Source organism: Cygnus olor, chromosome 1 (genome assembly GCF_009769625.2).
Source record: "Cygnus olor isolate bCygOlo1 chromosome 1, bCygOlo1.pri.v2, whole genome shotgun sequence".
In the NCBI taxonomy this organism is placed as follows: domain Eukaryota; kingdom Metazoa; phylum Chordata; class Aves; order Anseriformes; family Anatidae; genus Cygnus; species Cygnus olor.
The window spans coordinates 152723866-152746839 of record NC_049169.1 but is presented as its reverse complement, the minus strand read 5'-3'; the positions used below and the strand labels follow the sequence as shown (position 1 = coordinate 152746839).

General features: G+C 49.6%; 1 protein-coding gene across 1 annotated transcript in view; it reads left to right on the top strand.

Moving 5' to 3' along the window:
- ZIC2 (Zic family member 2) overlaps positions 1 to 1782 on the top strand; it is a 3191-nt gene extending 1409 nt beyond the window's left edge. Inside the window, exons 2-3 of the mRNA XM_040538057.1 lie at positions 1104 to 1267; positions 1459 to 1782. Coding sequence (XP_040393991.1) covers positions 1104 to 1267; positions 1459 to 1749 — 455 coding nt within the window. The 3' untranslated portion in view covers positions 1750 to 1782. The remainder of the gene's footprint in view (positions 1 to 1103; positions 1268 to 1458) is intronic.
- The last annotated feature ends 21192 nt before the right edge of the window (positions 1783 to 22974 follow it).

Genomic DNA, 22974 nt, shown 5'->3' with positions numbered 1-22974 from the left:
GGAGCCTTTGCCGGTAGCTCAGCTCGGCTGTCCTGAGCCTGTGCGGCCGGGGAGAGGGGGAGAGAAGCGGCACGGGGCCGCAGGAAAAGCCCGAAAGCTCGTAGGAAGCGGCCAAAGGTCCGTGCCCGGGCGTGCTTTGCATTACATTTAAATGGTGCGAGCAAGGCAATAAAATTGCCTCCCTGGGAAAAAATAAAATAAAATAAAAATAAAATTTAAAAAAGCGCTTTTCGAGTCTCACTCGAAGTGAAAGGGGCTGCGAGAGGCGGTGAGATTAAGGGACAGAGAAATTATGGAACAGTGAAATTACGGAGCAGAAGCTTTGAGGCTCGGAAACTTGGGCAGGAACCGGGGGCAACGCGGGGAGAGGCGCCGAGGCTTTCCTGGGGGAAAATCGCGGGAGCTGGAGGCAAAACAAAATCACGGCGTGTCCCCCCCGTCCCCCCCCCGCCCGCCTCATCTATTATTCATTTACTACTCCTCCCGGCTCGGCTTGTGCCAGACTTATTTCCTCCGAGAGAGCCAAATATTTTCGCCACTTGGCCTCTAAATATTTACCCGGAGCGGGCGCAAAGCCGCGGGCCCATTGTCTCCGCGGGTGCTAAGCGCGGCGCTAGGTGCGAGACGGGGCTTTAACGAGGTTTAAAAATCGAGAAAAGGCTCTGCTCGGGATGCCCGCGCCGGAGCCCATTGTGTCTGGGCGGATGTCTTTGGGAAGCGCTTTGGGTGCTAATGGAATCGGATGGCAAACCGGGTGTCCCCCCTTCGGAAAGCGGGGGGGGGGACGCGCGGTTCGCACCTCCAAATTGCCCCGGCAGCCGGCTGCGGGCCCCGCAGGAAAAACCCCCGCGGTATTTCACCGGGGGTTTGCTTTTCCCAGCGGATGCGAGTTTGGCTCCGAGCGCTCTGCCCGGCCTCAAAGCCGGCCTTAAGGGCTTGCCCTCTAAGAGGGGTCTCGCCGCATTTTGGGGGATGCCGGCGGGGGTCTCCCCCGTGGGCGCTCCCGGGGCTCGACGGGGCGCGGGGAGGGGGACGCGGGGCCCGGCCCGGCTCGGCCCGGCCCGGCTCGGCCCGGCTCGGCCCGACAGGCTGCTGTCTTGCAGGGGAGAAGCCCTTCCAGTGCGAGTTCGAGGGCTGCGACCGGCGCTTCGCCAACAGCAGCGACAGGAAGAAGCACATGCACGTCCACACGTCGGACAAGCCCTACCTGTGCAAGATGTGCGACAAGTCCTACACGCACCCCAGCTCCCTGCGCAAGCACATGAAGGTACCCGGCCCCGCAGCCGGCGGCGGGAGGCGGGGGGGCGGCTTTCGCCCCGCTCCGGGCGCCCCGTCGGGGCGGCGGGAGGCGGGGGGCGGCGCGGGGCCGGGCCGGCGTCGGGGGGCGCGCCCGGGGGAGGCGGCGGCGGCGGCCTCCCCGTGCCCCCTCCACCCGGCCGTGTTGCCTTTGCCCCCCAGGTGCACGAGTCGTCCCCGCAAGGCTCCGAGTCCTCGCCGGCCGCCAGCTCCGGCTACGAGTCCTCCACGCCCCCGGGGCTGGTGTCCCCCAGCGCCGAGCCGCAGAGCTCCACCAACCTCTCCCCGGCGGCGGCGGCGGCGGCGGCGGCGGCGGCGGCGGCGGCGGCTGCGGCCGTGTCCGCCGTGCACCGGGGCGGCGGCGGCGGCGGCGGAGGAGGCAGCGGCGGCGGAGGCAGCGGCGGCGGAGGCCACAGCGGCCTCTCGTCCAACTTCAACGAGTGGTACGTCTGAGGTGCCCCCCCCCGACCCCCCCCCCGACCCCGCCGGACTGCTCCGCACGGCCCCGCCGCGGCCCCCTCTTCCCCAGCCCCGGGGGCGAGGAGGAGGAGGGAGTTTTCTTCGTGGGGGTCTTCTCTTTGAGAACGCTTTAAACCAGCAAAAAAAAACAAAAAAAAAGAAAAAAAAGAAAAAAAAAAGGAAAAAATAAGAAAAAAAAACCGTAAAAGTACGTGCCGAAGATAAGCAAAGACGGAGAGGAATGGAAAGGAGAAAAAGAGAGAGGAAAAAAAAAACACAACACCACAAACAGAAAACGCACCCACCCAGCAAAAACCTTCTCGAGGCGGCGGAAAAGAAACTCTCCCTGCAGAGCCTCCAGACAAAAGACGAGAGACTGCAGCCCCTCCGGCCCCGCGCCTCCCGCCCGGAGCAGCCCCGGACTGTACAGAGCGGCCGGCCCCGGCCAGCGGGGAGCGGAGATTTCCCGGATTCTCGGTGTATAGAAGCCCGTCCCGTTTGTAACCCGCGGATTGGTCCCCTTCTTATTTTTTATTTTGGATTTTTCCTTTTTCTCTCTCTTTTTTTTTCCCTCCCCCCTCTCTCCCTCCGCGCCCGAAAAAGTGATGGACTTTTTATTTTTCTTTTCTTCCTCCCCGCCTTCCCCTCTCCTCCTTTTTTTTTAATTCACCCGTTTAAAAAAAAAAAAAAAAAAGTAACGTGGAAGAGAGAAAAAATATGGTTTCTTTTGTAATTGTGATATCTTGAATATTGTGTTCCTTTTTAAGAGGCAACTTGATTGTAAACTGCGTTTCGACTATAGACTGGGGAAGAAATACCGTGCCAAAGTCTCCATTCTGTTACCCACACACACACACACACACACACACGACCAACAACGCTTGTGAATGTATTTTTCTGTTAGCTGGGTTTACATGTGATGTTTTAGTGCTTTTGCAAGTTCGATTTGTTAGTTCCTGTTCGGAAGATTGTGAGGAGAAATAAACGTCGTGCCGTTAGCTTTTCCGTAATAACACCCTTCCTCCTGTAAATACCTGTTACCATATTTATCCATTTGTAATTAAATTATGGTATTAACTTGCTACAGAGGAAACAGTATTTATAAAGAATGTTTCTTAACTATAAATATGTACAATTGTGAGCATAAACTGTTTCAGATTTTTTTATTTGAAGGTTTAAGTGGTTTCATCATTTCTTGTGATATGTTTTGAGAGTAATGCATACAGAAATATAATAAAAACGTGTTGAAACTGCACGGGCTGCTTTCTTTTTACGCCAAGGGCTCTGTGACACCCGCTGTAACGCCTGTGAGGGTCGCAGTGACGGATGCAACGCAAAATGTTTTTTAAAGCCCCGCCGGTGGCTGGGACACGAGGTTTTCCCGCAGCCAGGAGCACGACAGCGTTTGGGGAAGCAGCGCGCCGAGAGAAAACGGGGACCCTGCGCATCCTCCCAAACTGCTCGCGAGGAAGGACCTCCGGGGAAGAGCTCTACGTGGAAAGGGACCCGTTTCCTCCGTCTTCTGCCTGGCGAAGCCTTATGAGGATTTTCCCCGTGCGTGCCCGGCCGGGGCACCCGTTCCCGAGGAGGGGACGGAGAGGGAGCTGCGCCCGAAGGCGCTGCCGAGCCCCTCGGCGCCAACCCACATTTTCCGAAGAGGAGAAAGCGACAGCGTCCGAGAGCTCGGATTTCCCTCCGAGCCTTTCTCTTTTCTTTATTCCTTTTTTTTTTTCTCTATTTTTTTTTTTTTTTTAACCAGGGAGCAGCTCAGATGCATCCACCGAGGGGCCGAGGGCCGGCAGCGAGGCTCTTCCAGGGGTGCGGGGTCCCCACGTACCCCCTGCGGGAGCCGTCGGGGCCACCTCCCCCCCCCCAAAAAAAATACGTCCCCCCGACCCCCGCCTTGGCCGAGCCTGGCAGCAGCCGGGTCCCCGTGGAAAAGGCCCCGGCCTCCGCAATACGTCCCGGGGAAGAGGCAGCGCCGTGAGCCGGAGCCCGAGCGCCCTGCGGTGGCTGCACGGCTCGCAGCGAAGGGGTGTGCGGAGAGAGGAGACCCTCGGCTCTCAGGGGCAGCCGACCGCATCGCCCCCCCCTGCCCACAGACCCCCCCCGGCCCGGCTGTGGTCGTGGTTTTGGGCCCCTGTCCCCCGTGTTCAAGTGGCAGGAGGGGTGTCCAGAGCCTCTGGGGGGGGAAGGCAGGTGGGCAGCCGGGGCTGCAAGGGGCTCTGCTCGCTTCTGGGGTGGGGGGCAGCTCCTAAAATCAAGGCAAGGGGAGGGAAGCCCCCCCCCCCCATCCCGGTGCTGCCAGCCAAGTTCAGGCCGGGGCCGGAGCATCCTCTGCAGCCGCGCCCCTCGCAGCGCGGCCATCCCCGCGCATCATGCGGGCTCCGCGAGTAATCAAACGGCTGTTAAAATCTAATTTACGGCCCGTAATAATATTAAGCAACAAAAAGAATAATAATAATAATTAAAAAAAAGTAAAATAAAAATCACCGGCGTATGCCGCCTGCCCTTTGGAGAGATCAGTGGGAAAGGCAGCTGCGAGCATCCCTCTTTGTCCTGCCGCCGGCCCCGCGGCGTAACCTCGGCCGAAAAATCAGGCGGGGGTCCCTCGGCAGGGCCGGGGGCTGCCCAAATTCCCTCCCGAGCCCGGCGCGTGGGGCACCTGCCCGGCCCCCGCCCCGTCGGGCTCTGCCCCTCTCCCCGCGGCCTTCCCGGAGCGAAACTCCGCGGGGCCCTGCGCCCAGCCGGGCTGCCCCTGCCGCCTCCCCGAGCCGGGGCCGGGCGTTTTGGGGAGCCTCGGGGGTCACGCCCGGATGCTACCGGGGGGGGGGGGGGCACCGAGCAAGCGGGCCCTCACTCCCCTGCCAAACCACAGGGGCCGCGGCTTGCCGTGGCCGTGAGCAGCCCCCTCTTCCTCTCCGGTCCCCCCTCCTCGTCCTCTCCGGGCTGGCCCTGAACTTGAACTTGGCCTCGGCGCCTCCAGCCCGCCTCCCCCGGGCGCTGACCCCGGGCCCGGCCCTGCCACGCTTACGGGAGAGCAGTAATTCATCGGGTGCCGGGGCTGGGGGCTGGGGGGGGGCGGCCCCGACCCGCCTCGCAGCCCTGTGCGCGGGTGGCCCGGCCTCAGGGACCTCAGGGCGGCCCCGCAGTCCCGCTCCTGCTCCCCTCCTGCCCCCCTTTTTTTTTCCCCATTCCCCCCCCCCCCACACCTCGCTTTCCTCCCCCGCTCCCCGTTTCCCTTTGTCTCTCGCACTGAGCCCGAGGTTTCCAAACCTCTCCGCCCCGGCCCCGAAGGCAAACCTGGAGGGAGGCCGGGGGGGTTCCCTCTGCGGCCCCCCACACCCCAAAAAATCCCCCGCAGAGCCGCAGCGGGTGGCGGAGCGCTCGCCCCGACGGCGCTGCCCCGACGGCCGGCAGCGGGGGGCCCGTCCCCACCCTGCCAGCGGGGACCCCCCCACCCTAAAAAAACGGAGCCCGGTTCTCTTCGTTTCTCCGCGCCCATCGGGATGGATCCGAGCTTTCCGTCCCGATCTTTATTAGTGGCGTTATTACGAATCGTAAAATTCGCTCCTCGCTCTGCCCGGAGACCCCCCCGAAGAGCCTCAGCGATTTTTCCGGGGAGTCGCTGTCCCAAAGCTCCCCCCACCCAAAAAAAAAAAAAAAAAAAAAAAAAAAGCCAGGCTCGGTTTGCCAGGCTCTGCCCCACGCCCCCGGGGCTGGCTGCCCGTACCTGCCCCGCCGCCCCTTCCCCGCCGAGCCTCCCCCTTCACCTGCTCCCGCTGCCCTGCTGCCTTTGTCTGGGCGGCATAAAGAGCGAAACCCAGCGCCGGACCAGCCCGCAGCAGCACGGCCCAACCCGAAATGCAATAAAATAAAAGTGAATTCAAAGAAATCCCGGCTGCTCCCGCCCGGAGCCCAGCGCCGAGCAGCAGCCGAGACCTGCGGCTGCCCCTATCCCTGTCCCTATCCCTATCCCTGTCCTTATCCCGGTCCTTTTCCCTGTCCCTGTCCCTGTCCCTGTCCTGTCCCTGTCCCTGTCCCTTTCCCTGTCTCTGCTTCTGCCCCTGTCCCTGTCCCTGTCCCTGTCCCTGTCCCTGTCCCTGTCCCTGTCCCTGTCCCCGTTCCCATCCCTGTCCCTGTCCCTGTCCCCGTCCCTGTCCCTGCCCCGCTCCGCACCGCACCGACCTCCCCAAACCCCTGACAGCCTTTTAAATTTCCCCTTTGTTTTCAGAAAGTCGTACACGTTTCCTGCCCTATATGAAGACATAACAAGCTAACCCAAACCTCTCCCCGGCCACACGTGCACGCAGGCACTGCGAGGTACGTAGATTTCTCATCTCCGGGCACGGTTGGTTTGGGGTTTCTTTGGTTGGGTTTTAACCTCGTGGGTCGCTTTTTTCTTTTCTTTCTTTCTTTCTATTTTCCCCCCTCTTTTTTTTTTTTTTTTTTCTCCACGAGCCAGACGGCCGGGGAAGGAGCCTCACTTTACTAGAAGAGCAGGCAAAAGCCTTTGTCCCACCCTGCGGGGCGCGGTGCCCCCTCCCTCCGGAGCTGCAATTCCTCCCTAGGGCTCGGGGCTTCCCCCCTTCTCCTTGGCCCCGCTCGGGCTGCGGGGTTTAACACCGGGAGGGGGCCAGGAGGGGAAAAAAGAAAGAAGGGGAACGGGAGGGGTGTGGGGGGGAGAGGACCTTGGCCAGGGGTTTCACGTCTTTATTTAATAATACTTCAAAGCCGCTGCTGCGCCGTTGTCCCGAGGAGAGGAAGCGCGACACAAAACGTCCCGGCGATCCGACTTCCTCGCGGGGCAGTAAACAAGAGCAGGTTCCCCGCGTCCCTCTCCCCTTCCCCGGGCCACGGCCCCACTCGATTTTTAGTAACGCCCTCGGGGGGAAACCTCGGGGGGCTCCCACGAGTGGGAGCCAGCCGCGGCGCCCCGGAGGGGCGGGATGAGTTTTGGGGGTTAAAAGGCAACTAATCGGCTGCGGGACCGATTTGGGGAGGGGGGAAAGAGGGTCCCGGGAGGCGATGGGGGCACCCCGAAGGTCCCGGATGGGACGGAGCCGCCCCGACGGCGCCCCCGGGGGGGTCCCCGCAGGGACGGGGCACGGCGCCGGTGGAGCCCCCGCGGGAGATGGGGTCTGGGCGTGCGTGGGTTTGGGGTGGGTGTCGCTATGAGGCGGGGAAAAAGGAAAAAAAGGAAAAGGAAAAGAAAGAAAAAGGAAAAGAAAAAGAAAGGGAGAAAGGGAAAGGGAAAGGGAAAGGGAAAGGGAAAGGGAAAGGGAAAGGGAAAGGAAAAGGAAAAGGGAAAGGGAAAGGAAAAGGAAAAGGAAAAGGAAAAGGAAAAGGAAAAGGAAAAGGAAAAAGAGAAAGAGAAAAAGAAGAAGAAGAAGAAGAAGAAGAAGAAGAAAGGAAAAGGAAAAGGAAAAGGAAAAGGAAAAGGAAAAGGAAAAGGAAAAGGAAAAGGAAAAGAACAGGAAAAGGAAAAGGAAAAGGAAAAGGAAAAGGAAAAGGAAAAGGAAAAGGAAAAGGAAAAGGAAAAGGAAAAGGAAAAAGAGAAAGAGAAGAAGAAGAAGAAGAAGAAGAAGAAGAAGAAGAAGAAGAAGAAGAAGAAAGTAAAAGGAAAAGAAAAAGAAAAAGGAAAAGAAAAGAAAAGAAAAGGAAAAGGAACAGATAAAGAAACAGAAACAGATAAATAAACAGACAAAGAAACAGAAAAAGAAAAAGAAAAAGAAAAAGAAAAAGAAAAAGAAAAAGAAAAAGAAAAAGAAAAAGAAAAAGAAAAAGAAAAAGAAAAAGAAAAAGAAAAAGAAAAAGAAAAAGAAAAAGAAAAGAGCAATTTTAATTCCAACTTTTTTTTTTCCTTTTTTTTTTCTTTTTTTTTTTTTTCTTTGCTAGAGCACTAATTCCTCCGTGTGGGCAAACAGCCCCTTCTCCTTTGATTCCCGGTGCCAGCCCCTAGATTAAACAGCGGTTTTAATGAGCGCCGTGGCTGCGGCGGCCCCGGGTGCTGCTCGGCGTGGGGACGAGCTGCCCCGTTTTGATGGAGACGAGCTGACCTGTAGGGAGAGAGGGAAAGGTCAGCCACAGGCGGCGGCCAGATTTCTGCTCGTTGCCGGCACATGCTGCTACAATATTGATCCGCGGAGAAAGATAAACATAAAAGCTCGGTCCCGGCTCCTGAATGCTAATGAACGCAGGTTCCGGGTTTTAATTGTTGGCGACTCCCGATTCCCACCCTGAACGCTCGCCGACCTCCGTGGGGCAAATTTCGCCCCTTTGATTTTCTTTTGTTTTATTCGCTTTAGCTCCCTTCCCTTCCGCGTCTCTCGGTGCCGTTTCTCTCCTCCTTTTTTTTTTTTTTTTTATTTCCCCCGATGGCCGTCGGAAACCTCCGCAGCATCTCCCTTCCCCTCGCAGCCGCCCGCTCCCGCAGCCCGGGGGGCAGCCGCCGGACCCCGCGTAGGAAAACCGCGTGGGAAATTTTTTTGGGGGGGGGTGGTTGCAGAGGGGGCTCCGCCGGGGCTCCACCTTTCGGGTTTCTGCCTCGCTGCTCGCTTCATTCCTCCGCAGGGCAGCCCCGCACCCGCCGCCCGGCTGCCCCGCTCCCCCGCCGGGCGCGGGGGGCTCCCCGCTTTCCCAGCTCCGCACGGGGCCCCCCCCGTTTTCCCCAGCCGTCCCCAGCCCAGGTGCCCCCCCGGTGGGGATGGAGGGACGGGAAAACGCCGTTGTCTCGCCGAGAGAGGCACTGCCAAGGCGCTCCAGCCGCCCGGGAGGTGCAGCACGGGGAGCGGGGCGAAAGGGGCTGTTTTGGGGAGCTTTTCGGTACGGTGCACTCGTGCATCGCTGTCCGGGCTGCCCCCCGAAACTGCTGCCCCCCCCCCCCCCCCCCCCCCCGAAGGGCTCAGCCAGCCCTAAATGCGGGCGAGAGGGCAGGGGAGCAGCCGTCCCCAAATACAAGTGCGAGTTTTCGCTGCCGAGCGGCCAGAGCCGGGCTGAGCACCGTCGGCTGCGCGGGGGCAATTAGCAGGAAAATGAGGGAGATGCTCAAGTCCCTAATTCCCGTCATTACCAATAATTTTCGTGAAAAGATTTTTTTTTTCTCTCTCTCTCTCTCCCTGACGCTTTCCAGTCTATTTTTTAACCCCTGAGTGATTTACTACGTAAGTAATTTTAGAGGATACAGTTTACAGCTTGAGTTATTAGACTGAACACCTCTGGCTGACACCACAACACCTTTTTTTTTTTTTTTTTTTTTTTTTTTTTTTTTCCTGCCTGCAGCTGTGAGTCACAACCCCATTTTCATACCAAACTGCTGCACATTCCTTTACAATATAGACTTCCTTCTCGCGGAGATCAAACACGCCCCAGCCAACGTGTTTATTTTAAAATACAGGAAAATTAAAACTAAACACGGACTTAAAAGAAAAAAAAACAAGCGTATCGTTTCTTTCCCCGCCGCCCCTCCTACTAAAATAAAATAAAATAAAATTAGGACGGAACAGCGTAGATTGCCTCAATAAAATGATCCGGTGACAGAGCCAAAACAGTTGATTTCGACTGGAACGGGAACGGATCCTTCTGTTTGCTGCTATTTATTTATGCATTATTGCGGCTATGTTTTTAATTATATGTGGGAATGTCAGGCCAAGATGCTGTAACCGTAGCCTCCCTTTTACACACTTTTCCTATTTGTTTAATGCCAGCGCTACAAGGCTAGAACAGGCACCAGAAGGAAAATGTTTTCAATACTCTGTTTAATAGCTTGCAAAAGGGAATCCCGGAATTACAGGAAAACGCGCAGGCCTGCCCTGTGGAGGTGCCCGGCAGGATCAGGGAGGTTTCTTCCCCCTCTCCAAATTTTGGGTAGCAGTTTGGGGGGGAAAGTTACCGGGGGGAGAGGTTCCCAAAGTCATTTCTCCCCAGCAAGCCGGGCTTTTAAAGGCTCCCTTGCTCGTCGGCGGCGCTGCCACCGCTTCGTTATTCTCCCCCCTTTATTTTGAGCAGGGCGAAGATAGATTTCAGCTCTCTGCTTGCCCGGAACCTCCTGCCTGCTGCTCCGGTGACCCCACCTGGGCTTCCCCGCAGCCTTTCTGGCCCCCCGTTTTGTTTTTTTTTTGGGGGGGGGGAGGGCAGGCAGCCGAGCCCCCACTGCCCATTTCATCCCTCGTCTCCTCCGCTCAGCCCCGTGTCCCCGCGTCCCCGCAGGGCTGCGCCGGGCGGCGGGACGGGGCGCACGGCCCCGCGATCCTCTGCCTTTGTTATGCACGCTTTGGGAAAAAAGATTGCCTTAAGGATGCGAAATAAAATCAAGAGGGGAGAGAAAAGGCAAAGCGAGGGATGATTCGCTTTTTTTAGCTCCCCCCTCACCTCCCCAGTAATAAAAAAATAAATGATCCCCGATCCGAGCGGCCCCCCCGGGCTCCCCGACCGCCTCCCACCGCACCCCGACGTGCGGCTAAAAGCCGAGGGGGGGCTGGCAGCGGGCACGGCAGCCGGCTGAAATCGGGGCTCCGCCGCCCGTTTCTGGGGCTCCCGGCCCGAAACGCGCCCTCCCTGCGCGCCCCGGGGCTGCTCTCTGCGCGGGATTTGCGCGGCCCGGCCGGCAGCAGGGAGGCCGTCGGGGCGCGGGTGTTCCCCCGATTTTGGCAAACGGCTGGGGGAACCTCCCCGTCTCCAACGCTTCCCCCCGCTCCGGTCAGCAGAAAGGGTTTGGGGGGCTCGTTTTCAGCTCGTCCCCTAAAGCCCGGCCCCGACAGCAGCCGTGGAAAGGTCGGGCAGCCCCCCCGGGGGCCCGCGGGTGGGCTGCGGGGTTATTCGGGGCTCGGCCCCGTCGGAAGAAGCAGCGGGGATGGGGGGGAAGGAGCAGTGAGCCCCGGGATGCGGATCTGCGCGGGGGGCAGAGCCCCCAGGGCACGGGTGGCACACGGTGGCAAACACCGTGTAGAGCAGACTGTCCGGGCTGGGGGTGCTGGTGGGCTTAACAGCGAAAACCGAACAATTTTGGTCCTTAAACACCTGTACATACATGTATATATGGAGCACATACGTGAAGCAGCAGCACAGGTGCACGGAAGGACCCGTTTGCTGTTTGCACAATGGGGACGTTTTCCTTCCGCTGAAGGGAGCAATGACTGGAAGGGCAGAAGATGAGGTGGAGGTGCAAAGCAAGAACTTCAGCAGGAACTTCCCAAGTGAAACCAAGCCCCACTACCAGCCAAAAGAAATCTCCGATGTTTTATTAGCCTTCCGTGGAGCTGTATATTTAGCACATCTTTTATTGTCCCACTACGCTTTCCAGAAAGTTGCCGTGTCTTAGCCTGAAATCATAGGCTGCACTGTGAGATTTTGGCAACTTCCTTTCTGCTACAGCTGTTAGAGGAAATTTATCATCCGGCAGAATTCATTCATCCCACAAGCCATGCCAGACATTAAGTGACTAATTCAGCCATCGGGGCAGCTCCTTATGCAGCCAAAATGATCAGCCCCCATATGGAGCCCACCGGAGATACGGCCAGCCTGACACTGACCTACCAAAAGACTGGCCAATTACATTAAGCAATGATTGCACCATATGTAGCTTATATCAATTTCCAAAGAACGGTGGAAGCTATGTGGGAGAATGAAGCAGCAAAAAATTCTGGGTTTACCCCAAGTTAGGGGCTTGAGCATTGAAATTTTTGGTTATTTTAATTCTCGATCCTAATTTCTGCATGAATGAGATGTAGCAGTGGAAATCATGCAGGGATTTTTGTCTTTAAAATACGCTTTTTTAATACCATCAAATAATAATCCTTAAATACATTCCTTCTTTCCTTCAAGGGTTTAAGTGGATTTTAAATAATTCCTAGACCTTGTGCAGTCCCAGTATGGATAAATACCTTTTATCATCTGTACCTGCATGCATTTTGCTAAGCAAGTCTCGTGGTGGGGTGCGTTGGAAGTATCCAGATGGACAACACAAACATCTGCGGTACTATCAGGAGCTGCTGAAGAGATAATTGCAATGTCAAGAGGCTGTGGTGGGAAACGAGTTGCAAGAACAGATGAACTTAAGAGCAAACAGACCGGCTTAATTCAATATTCCAGAATGGGAAAGACAAATAGAGACACCTCAGCAGAACTGTTTTCAAAGAATGGTTTCTATGAAATCTCAGTAGTGTTATGGGCATATCCCATTTGCTCGGGAATATTTGCTTTTCTGTTTGTTATTTGAGAGTCTTTGATGTTTGCTCAGCTGACCCATCCTGATTTCTTGCCCTTTGCTGCCCGTAGGCACCTCTCTTGCTGCATGCCTACATTCTTTATATCCAGCCTCCTTATGGATTAGAGGGTTGTCTCCTGGGCAAGCCAGACAAAATGAAACCTCCAGGTTTATTTCAACTGATTTGAACTGCTGCCAAGGCAAGGGCCACACTCCATATCACAGGGACTGAGTTTTAAAAATCTCATGGGCTTAGGTCTAGTAAAGAACAGAACGCTCAATTGCCATTTATTTCCAGAAGGTATTTCTGCATCTTCTGAAGGCTGAATTTTACAAAGACTCACCCCATCAAATTCTAGCCCCAGGTTGCGGTTTGGTTTTACATATGTCTGCGAGGCAGCTTGCCTTCTACAAAAATCCCCATGGTTTTAAATCTGGTATGACTGAATGCTTGATTATGATCACTGTGAAAGGGACCTGGAGTTTAGCAGAGAAATAGACAATCAACTTTTTTCTTTCCTTCTTTCCTTCTTCCTTTCTTCCCTTCTTCCCTTCTTCCCTTCTTTCCTCCTTTCCTCCTTTCCTTCTTTCCTCCTTTCCTTCTTTCCTTCTTTCCTTCTTTCCTTCTTCTTTCCTTCTTTCTTTCCTTCTTTCCTTCTTTTGTTTCCTTCTTCCTTTCTTCCTTTCTTTCTCTTTCTTTTTCTCTTTCTCTCTCTCTTTCATGTCTTGGTAAAATGGAAAAGTTTCTGTAAAACAAGGAAATCTGAACTCTTTCAGAATTCCTATAAAATACTGACAGTTATAAGACTAATTCAGCTCCATGCAAGATTGTCTTTTGAGACGTCTTCATTCTTAGCATGCCAAAACAAAACAAAATAATAACAAAAAAAAACCCTGAATATTGTGCTTTTGTATCTACAGAATTTACGGATTGGTAAACAAATGTAGAACTTCAACAAGTTCCTCCAAGCAAGTGTCCCAATCACCCTAAGAAGCGTGAGAAGAGGCACTGCTCGCAGTGTTTGTGGGCAGCCTCCAGCGAGGAAACCAGGTGCCAGCTGGGCACCAAGAGGGACCTGCTCTCTCTCCCCAGGAGGTGGTTTCTTCAGGTCAGGATGAAGGCGAGTAGCAGGGCAGGCTGGAGTATTTTACAGAGCTGCCAATCCAGCTTTTCCCAAGATTATCAGATTCACACCCACAAAACTATAAATACGGAAAAATGTGTGCTAACTGCAGCATATGAGCAGAAAACTTATGTGGCTCGAGGAAAAACATCGTATGTCTATTTGGGAAAAATAAAAAGCATATGCTTGAAGCTGTTATCATATAAACACGTGCCTAGAACATGAACTTTTCCAGCACGCAAATAAATTGACTTGTCACTCAACATAGTTGCTATATACTGAAATTTAAAGTAATTAGAGGACAGCTGCTGGGCTCCATTCAGAAATATTTGTTTTATTTTTATAACACTCAGAATTATTTTATTTTATTTTTTTAAAGAGGTATTAGATTTCTGTTTGCTGCAGTTAATGTAATATAAAATTCTGCAGTCATTATTGACTGCAACTGCCAGCATACAATTTGGGAATTAAAGTCCAACGTAGAAAACTGGAGATGGATACTGAAAACAGTTTGCGCTCATACTTTACCTTATAACAGACGGTTAGGATGGAGCTGGTTTTTGAGGGGCTACAAGGGGACACGTAAAGCAGTTTCAAAGAAAAGCAAACACCCGCAGACGTTAACACTGTGTTCTGAAATAAGTCTCATCCATATTTTGTCCTCGTCTTTTCCTTTCTGTGGAGATATGGAGGCTCAGGCCCGTGACTGAGGGAGCAGGGGGGCTCCAACAGAATGGTGGTGCATGAGAAGCCTGCCTGTTTCCACCAGCGGTGGCATCAGCTGGTGTTGGGGTTTAAAGGGACTGAGTGTCTGTTTGGGATGACATTTGACTCACGGTGTTTTCCACAACACTGAGGAGACCAACCAGATTCTGCCTAGATTTTACCTGCAACTTTATCTGGGGAAACATTTAGCTTCTTGCTGAGGAGGTGGGGGCAATACGTGGCTGACCTCTGCCAGCAGCAGAGCTCAGCACCACCCTGTTCACTCCCCAGGGACCTCTCAGGTACCCTGGTCCCTTAACTAGTCACCCTTTGAGTGTCCCTTAACGAGAAGGACATAACGAGCAGTACCCTCCTGGCAGCACCTCGCCTACAGAGATCCTACAGAAATCGCCTTGCTGTGACTGCTGATGGTAAGATCATGTAGCTTTGGAGACACAGTTAGGGTCTCCACACCTGAGCCTGTTTTGCTGTGTGGGGTTTCCCCTTGCAAATCCAGAAATATCTCCAGAATGGAGATATGCTCGGTCATCCCTCAGGAGCACAGGTGATCAGTCACTTCAAAGCTGAAGAGCACCTGTGGTGAAATAATACAGCCCTTCTTCGCTGACCTGAGCAGATAATCCCCAAGAAGCCACTGGACCCATGGTGTTGGGTTAAATCTCCCACTCTAAATGTGCAGTTAACCTCAAAGGTATCAATTGTTTGGGAATCTGTTAGAACTTTTTTGTCACAGCAGCACTGTGAGGCACACAGAGTAAAATTTCCCTCTGCACTTCAAGGGGCAAGCATCACAGGTACTCCAGATGCCCCGTTCATGCAGAACAACCAGAAATGATCAACCTTGAACTGAATTGCCAGAAAATACCAGTCCCTGGATTTATTGCAGTAAGATCCTTTGGCTCTACCACCTTAAGGCTGAATAAGAGACCTCAAGATGAAGCCCAGGATTTCCTGGATATCAGATGGCACTATGACACTTCCCATAGGGTATGGGATGCATGAACGGTAGAGCAGATTTCTCTGCTTTACTGATGCAGTATTTCAGTTTTCAGGTCTGTAGCCTCAATCCCATAGCCTCCTTATTTCACAGACTTTTGGGAACATCGAGGAGAAATCACGCATATTTATGAATCATAAAGCAACGCATGCATAATCTGAAATCTGACATGTGCTGCATGTGCCTATCTTGTCCATGTACAGTTTACACAGTAGACACAGCAGCAGATGATTACTGGTGTCTCATACTTACAGTTGCCAAATATTTTCAATTTAATCTTCTTTCCTGTTTTTATGCGATCAATTTTCTAAAATAAATATTCTGTGGTTTCAAATTTCCTCTGTGGCTTTTGCCCCTAAACGACTTTCCTAAGTCCTTTTTACAGTGTTCCTTCATTCACTTTTGAAGTGGTGGATAAAAAAAAAAGGGAAAGAAAAAAAAAAAAAAATATTTTCCATATAGAATAAACCTCCCAAACCATGGAAGAGTCAGAGCAAAGTTAACACGGACAAAATCTGTATCGAAGTTCAGTGTCCTCTGGTCAGATTTCTTCTCAGCTACATTAATTTAGACTGTTCTTCAGCATGAACTTTTCATTTGGGGAACAAAATTTAAGAGATTTGACTGGAAAGGCAGATTCTTTGCATAGGTTGTCCACAGTCTGAAGCCTCCAGATATATTATGCTCATTAAGTGTCTCATTCCTCTGTCTGCATTTTTGTTTCTAAGAAGCAGAGTTTGTATCCTCTTTAGGATGAATAACTTGGAAAGAAGGAATTTACAAGCTCCACGAGATTATTGGTTCCAGATTTCTTTCCTTTCTTTTTCTCCTCCATACATAATTCGAGATGTCTTTTCCTTAAAAGTTTAGGTAAATATGCTGGAAACATTAATGCATCACAAAGGTCAAAAGATTAAGCATTCGAAAGTCAGCCAACCTCAAGAATTGTTACAGCAAGATCTGCGAGATCTAGATCCATCTCAAATGACATAGCGTCAAGGACAACTGCAGACTTGCTCCAGCAGTTCAGTTTGGTTTCTGACCTGTCTGAAGAGTTTGCATCACACTTAACTTGTTATTCAGACGTAAACAAGAGATAAAAGACTTTGCTAGGTTATGAAAATTTAACATGGAACTCCCCTGGTCCTGGTGGGTGATGCATGCATAAAAATGTCTGAATTAACCATTACTGAGTTACTGTAGCTTCACTGTTTTCAGGTACGTTATCAGCCATCTAGAGACTCCAGGCTTAGAAAATTATCTATTACTAGTTACAGTAGCATAAACACTTTCAGGAAAATAAGTAGAATGCTTCATACATAGAAAACTGGATAAATTATGCATCAGGGATGAAAAAATCCTATGTTACCTTATAACAGTGGCTACTAAATATATGTTTTGAGTTAAGTTTGTCTCTATAGGTCAGCTCTGTTAATCTGAAACTACACACCAGTGATACCCGTCCCAGTAGAAGTATGGTTACTTTTCCCTCTTCTCCATTTTGGGATTTCTAGGACAAAAGAGCTGGGCCAGCTGTGAGGAATCAATTAATTCTCCCCATTGCACTGCAACTGAGGAGTTGCTGTTTTAATGGGTGATTAAACTCAGTTGTTTCTCTAACCCTTATTTTCTGAGAAAGTGAAGGCTGGGACAGATAAAAGCTCACTATGAATGTGAATAAAAGCAAAACAAAACAAAGCTAAACTCGACTCAATTAAACCAAATTTTATTTTGGTGCAAATCTGGGAATTAAAATTGCTCCATGTTTCCTCACCCTTAAAACAGGACTAAATCCTGTTTTAATGTGTTATGTGCCTGAGAAAGCTCTGATGGAGAGTAGCAATGGCAGCAAGAAGTTGGGAAGGGGAAGGCTCTTTCTCTCTGTTACAGACATCACATCAATGGCAGCCATCATTAGTAGTAACACAAGAAATGCAGAATTCCTCCTTTCTCTAAATACATATCTTAAACTACTAATCTGAAACTAGGGAAATAGTTAATAGTTCTTGTTAAGACTTTTTTTTTTTTTTTTCCCCAAACACACATTAAACTTCCTATTACCAGACAAACTTGCCTCAGATCATCTACAGGCACATCTGCCTAAGATGCTTGCTTTAACTAGCTCTCAGTTTAAATATTTTCTTTCTCTAGTTCCTTGGTGTCTTGAAAAAAAAAAAAAAGAGAAATCAGTACAGTGTTTCAATATGGGTTTTTATATTTGCTCACTCTACTGCTGCAGTAGTATGATACTCACTAACCGTTTTCCATCATTTATAGTGTCATCATTCAGATCTTCCAAGAACTGCCTAATGCTTTTTCCATAACTATTAGAAAAGCAACTGCAGTCTGGGGAACATTGCAATATTTGGATGTATTTCCCCAGTTATTGTTTGCATTACTTGTGGGTAAGAACAGAGAAAGAGTTTGTCTCTTCCTCAATACTGTTTATATCCAAATAAAATTAAATTTCCCATTTGACTACGTTTTATTTTCTAATCACTTTTCTCCTTTCTCAACAATTAGCAAAGCATAAAGGAAAAGTCAAAATTAATTACATGAAGCAAAAGCAGCATATACTATTTGGGAAAAAGACACATCTATACACATCTCAGGTTTTAAGTACAAGTTAATTTAATCAAATCAATTACAAAATAGCAAACAAAACACAATGCAGCCTGGAATATACTACTGATAGAGAGATCATCTATTCACAAATTTTATTAATGTCTTCTGATTTATGCTACCTTAAAAATGATGAACCCCTATATTGCATCTACAAAGCACACTGCAAAGTGTAGTGAGGAAAAAGAAAAGAAAAAGGAGGCTCTTTAAAAAAATCCACTCCTAGGGGAATTTGCTAAAGAGGCAGGATTTCCTCTCCTTCCAAAAACCGGTGTCCTCAGGGGTGGTGCGATACTTGATGCTGAGTGTTTGACATTCACCACACTCCATCTTGCAATGGGTTTTGGACAGCAGTGCTGGCAACAGCAGCAGGGCGAGTACAGCACAGTTATGACAGCCCTGGTGTGATCCAGAAAGGTGCCTTAGTGCTTCCTCAGCAGGTTTCGCAATTGGATTAGGTGCCTGGCCACAGAGGAGTGTTCCAAAGAAATGGAGCAAAATGCTTAAAATTAAATGCTTAAGTTCCAAAGACAATTACCACACTCCCAGAGCTGACCAGGGAGCTCATCACAGCTGGGTAGGAACTGCTGTGCTTCAGCCCTCACCCATCACTAGGGTTTTGGCAGCCTCATTTGCCCTGAACTGGAAGACTGAGTTTGATTTCAAGGACAGTTTTCTGAGTGATAAGGAAGAAATATTAAGCATAGGGGGTGAGAACTGGTGTAGGGCCAAGGGGTACGATGTGACTGTCCCAGGGAGCCTTGTAAGCTCTGAGTGCCTGAGCAGGGGCCACATCCGCTGACCCTGGGTTGCAGCAGAGGCAGGAATGCAGGAGTTAATAGGCAGGCAAGAAGAAATACCAAATAAAAGCCTAGGGGGTAAGGCATGTGGCCAGAAGAGTGAAGACACCTAGCCAAACACATAAATAATCCTGGGAAGCCAGAGCAGAACTCAGTAACTCCCCACTGCCTGCAAACTTACAGCCAAAAGATTCCAGAAAGTGTATTCTGGGGAAAAGGACAACCTAGAGTGTGGTGTTCCACCATTTCAGCTGTGATTTTGTGCAGGACTGCATGTTCTCGCTGTGCAGTAAGTGTGTCCAAGGGTTGCCTAGCATGCTCATGTCATCAGGAGAGGCATATAAATGTTTTGCAGTTACCATGTAGGGTTTTTCTACAAGACTTTTTAGATTTAGGAACATTAATCACATCTAAATCCTATGCTGAAGTGCTTTTCTTGAGCCTCACTTGAGTAATTGTATATTTGTAGTGTATTCATATGTGCGTGTATACATATATAGATAGGGACCAAATAAATCAGGACCCTCTCCTGGGCAACAGGCTGCAAGGCCTGGTGGTGAAGTCTATTTCCTATTCTCCTCCAGTGAAGATGATGTTGCAGCTTGTGTGCTATGTAATAGGCCATGGTCCCCTCTGCCAGGAACCAGGAGTCAGCTTATGGTAACTTCTCCAACTGATTGGGGACTGTAGCCAAGCTATGGGCTGAAGTCATCACCTCAGATGAGTTAGATGCTCTGGACATCCCCTGCAGAAGATGGGGATGTGTAAAATCACACAGATAATATCCCAGATGAGAAGTGGAGGCAAAAATATAAAAACAACAATAAAATACTTTGTCAACTGCAGTATACTACTTTGTCATACACCAAGAGAAAGTTTGCAAAAGATGTTAAGAGATAAAATGTGAAAAATCCTGAAAAAAGGCAGTTTTATTACATTTTATGTAATAAAGGTCTTACTGCCATAGTGTCCTCAGAAATGTAATAAAACGAGGAATGTTTTAAATACATTAATCTAGATGCACGACAACTTCTTATTAAATTAAGAGTTATGCAGGCTACCAAAAATCTGTAAACAATAGCAGTAAGTAAGTAGTAGTAAAAATATTAGGGAAAAGGAAGAAAAAAGAAAAAAAGATAATTTGTCATTATATAACATTGGCCTGTGCCATGTCCTGACACTGTTTCATGTGTGGCACAGTCACTGAAGATAATGGGAATTATGGTGGATTAATGGAAGGATAGGGCCCAAATCAAGTGTATATGGAGATTACAGAGAAGAAGATGTCATTGTAAAGGAATCAGAACTGAGACACATTTCTCTATGGAAGCAACATGAAGTTAGCTGGTGGTGAACATCTTCAAGTTCAAAAGGAGCAGAAATAGTGGGCAGGTTTGCTGATAAGAGTAGGATCTTAGCAGAGACTGACACAGACAAGTGTGGAAGACACTGTGCAATAGGTTTTAAATTGATGTCTACAGTGGCGTGCCAGAGCACAGAAGTCATGATCTAGTCCTGCAAGGTGTTGCAAATAGATGCAACTCTCGCTGTCCACGTGTCCTCCCTTCCTCCCTCCCTCTTGTCTGAGGGGAGGGAATGGCCACCCCTGCCTCTAGCTGTGCCAGCGCTCAGTGCTCAGCCTTTGGGAGAGGCACTCAGCACCCAGCTGGCTCCATCCTGAGCGCACACACTGCTGTGCAGAAGGTAACACTGCACTGCCCACACCTTGGTCCTCAGGTGACACTGCCTTTCCCCACGCCAAACAGATAAGTGGCTCCTTATCGTTCACAATGCAGATGAAGAGCAGCAATTTGCTTCTGCATGGACAATGGTTTTCAAGGCTTGGTAGGTCAGCCAAACCTCAAACAGACTCCCCTGAAACACTCACAGTTACTTTTCAATAAAGAACTATCCTGCCAAATGTTATCCTCTCAACTCCCAGCCCTTTTGTCCATCAGATAGGATTAACATCAGATTGCATCTTTTTAAAAGATTTTTTTTTTTTTAAAAGAAAAGTATTTTTCACTGTCCTGATGCTCAGAGATTGTTGCATTTTCTTGAACAACAATGCAAATAAAAATTGCCTTTGAGTGGTGTGGGAGAAAGCTAGTACACTTTTGAGCAGTGTAAATTGGGAAGTTGTATGGACAAAAAGACAAGGATAACATGAGCTATAGTTCTGCTACATCAGCTGTAATAACTCATTATTGATGTTTGTTCTTCGAAAACTTGTTTTCTTGTTCACTGGCAAGCTGTAAGTGTGGACCAGAAACCATATCCAATGAAGACTAGAGACGCAACATTATCCTTCAAGAATTTAAATAATGCAAATAACAGCTGAGAAAAGTCTGTTTCCAGGTTTAGAGAAGAGTATACTGAACTTAATTTTAAAAGAAGTCAAATTGATTTCATTCGACTTCGGAGATAGAATCTTTCAAGCCATCAGAATCCATGCAAAATTTAGGACTCAGGAACTGAAACTATGAGGGATGTGACCTTTAGCCCTTTTAAGGATTTGGTTTTGAGGTTATAAGCACTGCTATTTCAGAGATAACAAAGCATGTACATCACACCAGTAGATGAAGTTCTAAGAACAGGGTGAAAAAGAAAAGTGAAAAAGAAAATAGACATCAAAAGAAATTGCAGTTCCATATGGTAAAAGTATAATTGGACATATGAAAAAATATCTGCTTAGTCACTTCTCAGGAAAAAATTCTTTACCACGAGGGTGGTCAGATACTGGAAAAGGCTTCCTAGAGAGGTGATGATGCCCCATGCCTGTCAGTGTTCAAGAGGTGTTTGGTTAATGCCCTCATTAATGTGCTTTGACTTTTGGTTAGTCCTGAAGTGGTCAGGCAGTTGGACTTGATGATCTTTGTAGGTCCCTTCCAACTGAACTATTCTAATTCTAATTCTAATTCTAATTCTAATTCTAAAATTCTAATTCTTATTTGTGAACAAAATCACAATGGTAAAAAGGATAAATTTAACTTAAAAAAACACCATCACCACCACCAACAAATGGATCAGAAGGTACAGTTCCCAGTCTGCATGTGAAACTACAGCTGTTTTGAGTTGGTTATGTTTAGATGGAACTGATGGCTGCTCTCTCTGCTCTTTAATTAGGGTTTGTGGAGGCATAACAGGATTGGGGCTGCCCCATGAGGGGGACAGGGAGTGGGGACTGCGGGAACCCCCAGGCTATCCATGCCCCTAATGGGTGCCCTCCCACAGGCAGAGCAGGGGCTGGTAACGGGGCTCCCAACAGCCCCTGACGTTTCTGGGGAGCAGAGAGCTGGGGACAGGGATGAGCCCAGGTGATAGGTTCCCTATGGTGCCAGGCCGAGGCCCAGATAGAGGCAGCACAAAGACAGGACCCAAAATGGGCTAGGATGGCTGAGCCAAAAAGGGCCCTGGTGCCCTGGGCAGGGGTGATGTGTATGGAGGTCCTGTGGAGGCCTACTGTAAACAGTAGGGCTTGAAGACACCCTCAGAAACCTGATGCAGAAGTCATATGTCACAGAACACCAGAATGGTTGAGGTTGGAAGGGACCTCTGGAGATCCAGCCCCCTGCTCAAGCAGGGACGCCTACAGCAGGTTGTCCAGGCCCATGTCCAGGTGGCTTTTGAATATCTCCAAGGAGGGAGACTCCTCAAGGCCTCTCAGGGCAACCTGTACCTGTGCTTGGTGACCCAAGTCAAAACCAGAAATATTAGACCGCTTTGGAATTTGAAGCACTTTGTGTGAAGTCACTTCTGGGGGCAGTTACTTGACTGGAAGTATGCCGTACTCTCATCTTGTCAACTCAAGCCTGGAAGAGGTCTAGAAAGAGAGGTTATAGGTTGCTGAGAGCAAGGAAACTGCCAGTAGACCTTTGGTTTCCCCCATGTTTAGGAAGACAGGAACACTTACATTGTCTCTAAATAATGAATACACCATGGCATCACTGAAATGACAGCATTTTCTCACAAGCACAGCAATGCAAGCAAGCTCCAGTTTTTGGCTGGTTGCCCCAGTTCACAATTAGGGAACAGTCAACCACAGCTGTGCAGTCAAACACCCAATTTTGTGTGCAGATCTCTACTTTCCATTTCTGAAAACTCAGTCCAGACTTCCTTTTATTCTGGGATTTCATGTGCTGGGGCAGTGTTTTCAAATACCAAACATGCTGACTGAATTTTGGAAGGCTCTCACTGTAAACATTCAATGATTTTTTTTCTTGCAAACTTCATTGTTACAAAATTACAAATGACGTGGAAACAAAAACAGGTCAAAAACAATTGCAAACATGCAATTTCTGTTAAGAATCCATTTCTCATCATATGAACTCATTTTTTGGAAGTACGCCAAAGTATTGTTTTGAAACTATGTCTGTCTCTACCAATGTGGGTTTACAAATATGAAAAAGACACCAGGGTTTATTGAAGGAAAAAAAAAAAGAAAAAAAAAGTGGAAATAAGGATAAATTTTGCTTAAGGCTCCCATACTGTATTTGGTACCTGTGTCTGTTACTGGTTGTATGGGACATCCTGGACATTTTCGCTTCAAATGTTCTTAGGGGTGTGATAAAATGTCTGTATTAAGAAATGTCAACAAGTTACACATATCCAACAGGTAACAAATATACCATTTAACGGTATAACCATTAGCAAGAGCTATCATTAGAAGCTGGTACTGCCCTGCTCCCTGCAGCTGTAAATTCATCATCTGATCTGGTGTTGCACTATATGAATGTGGAAACTATG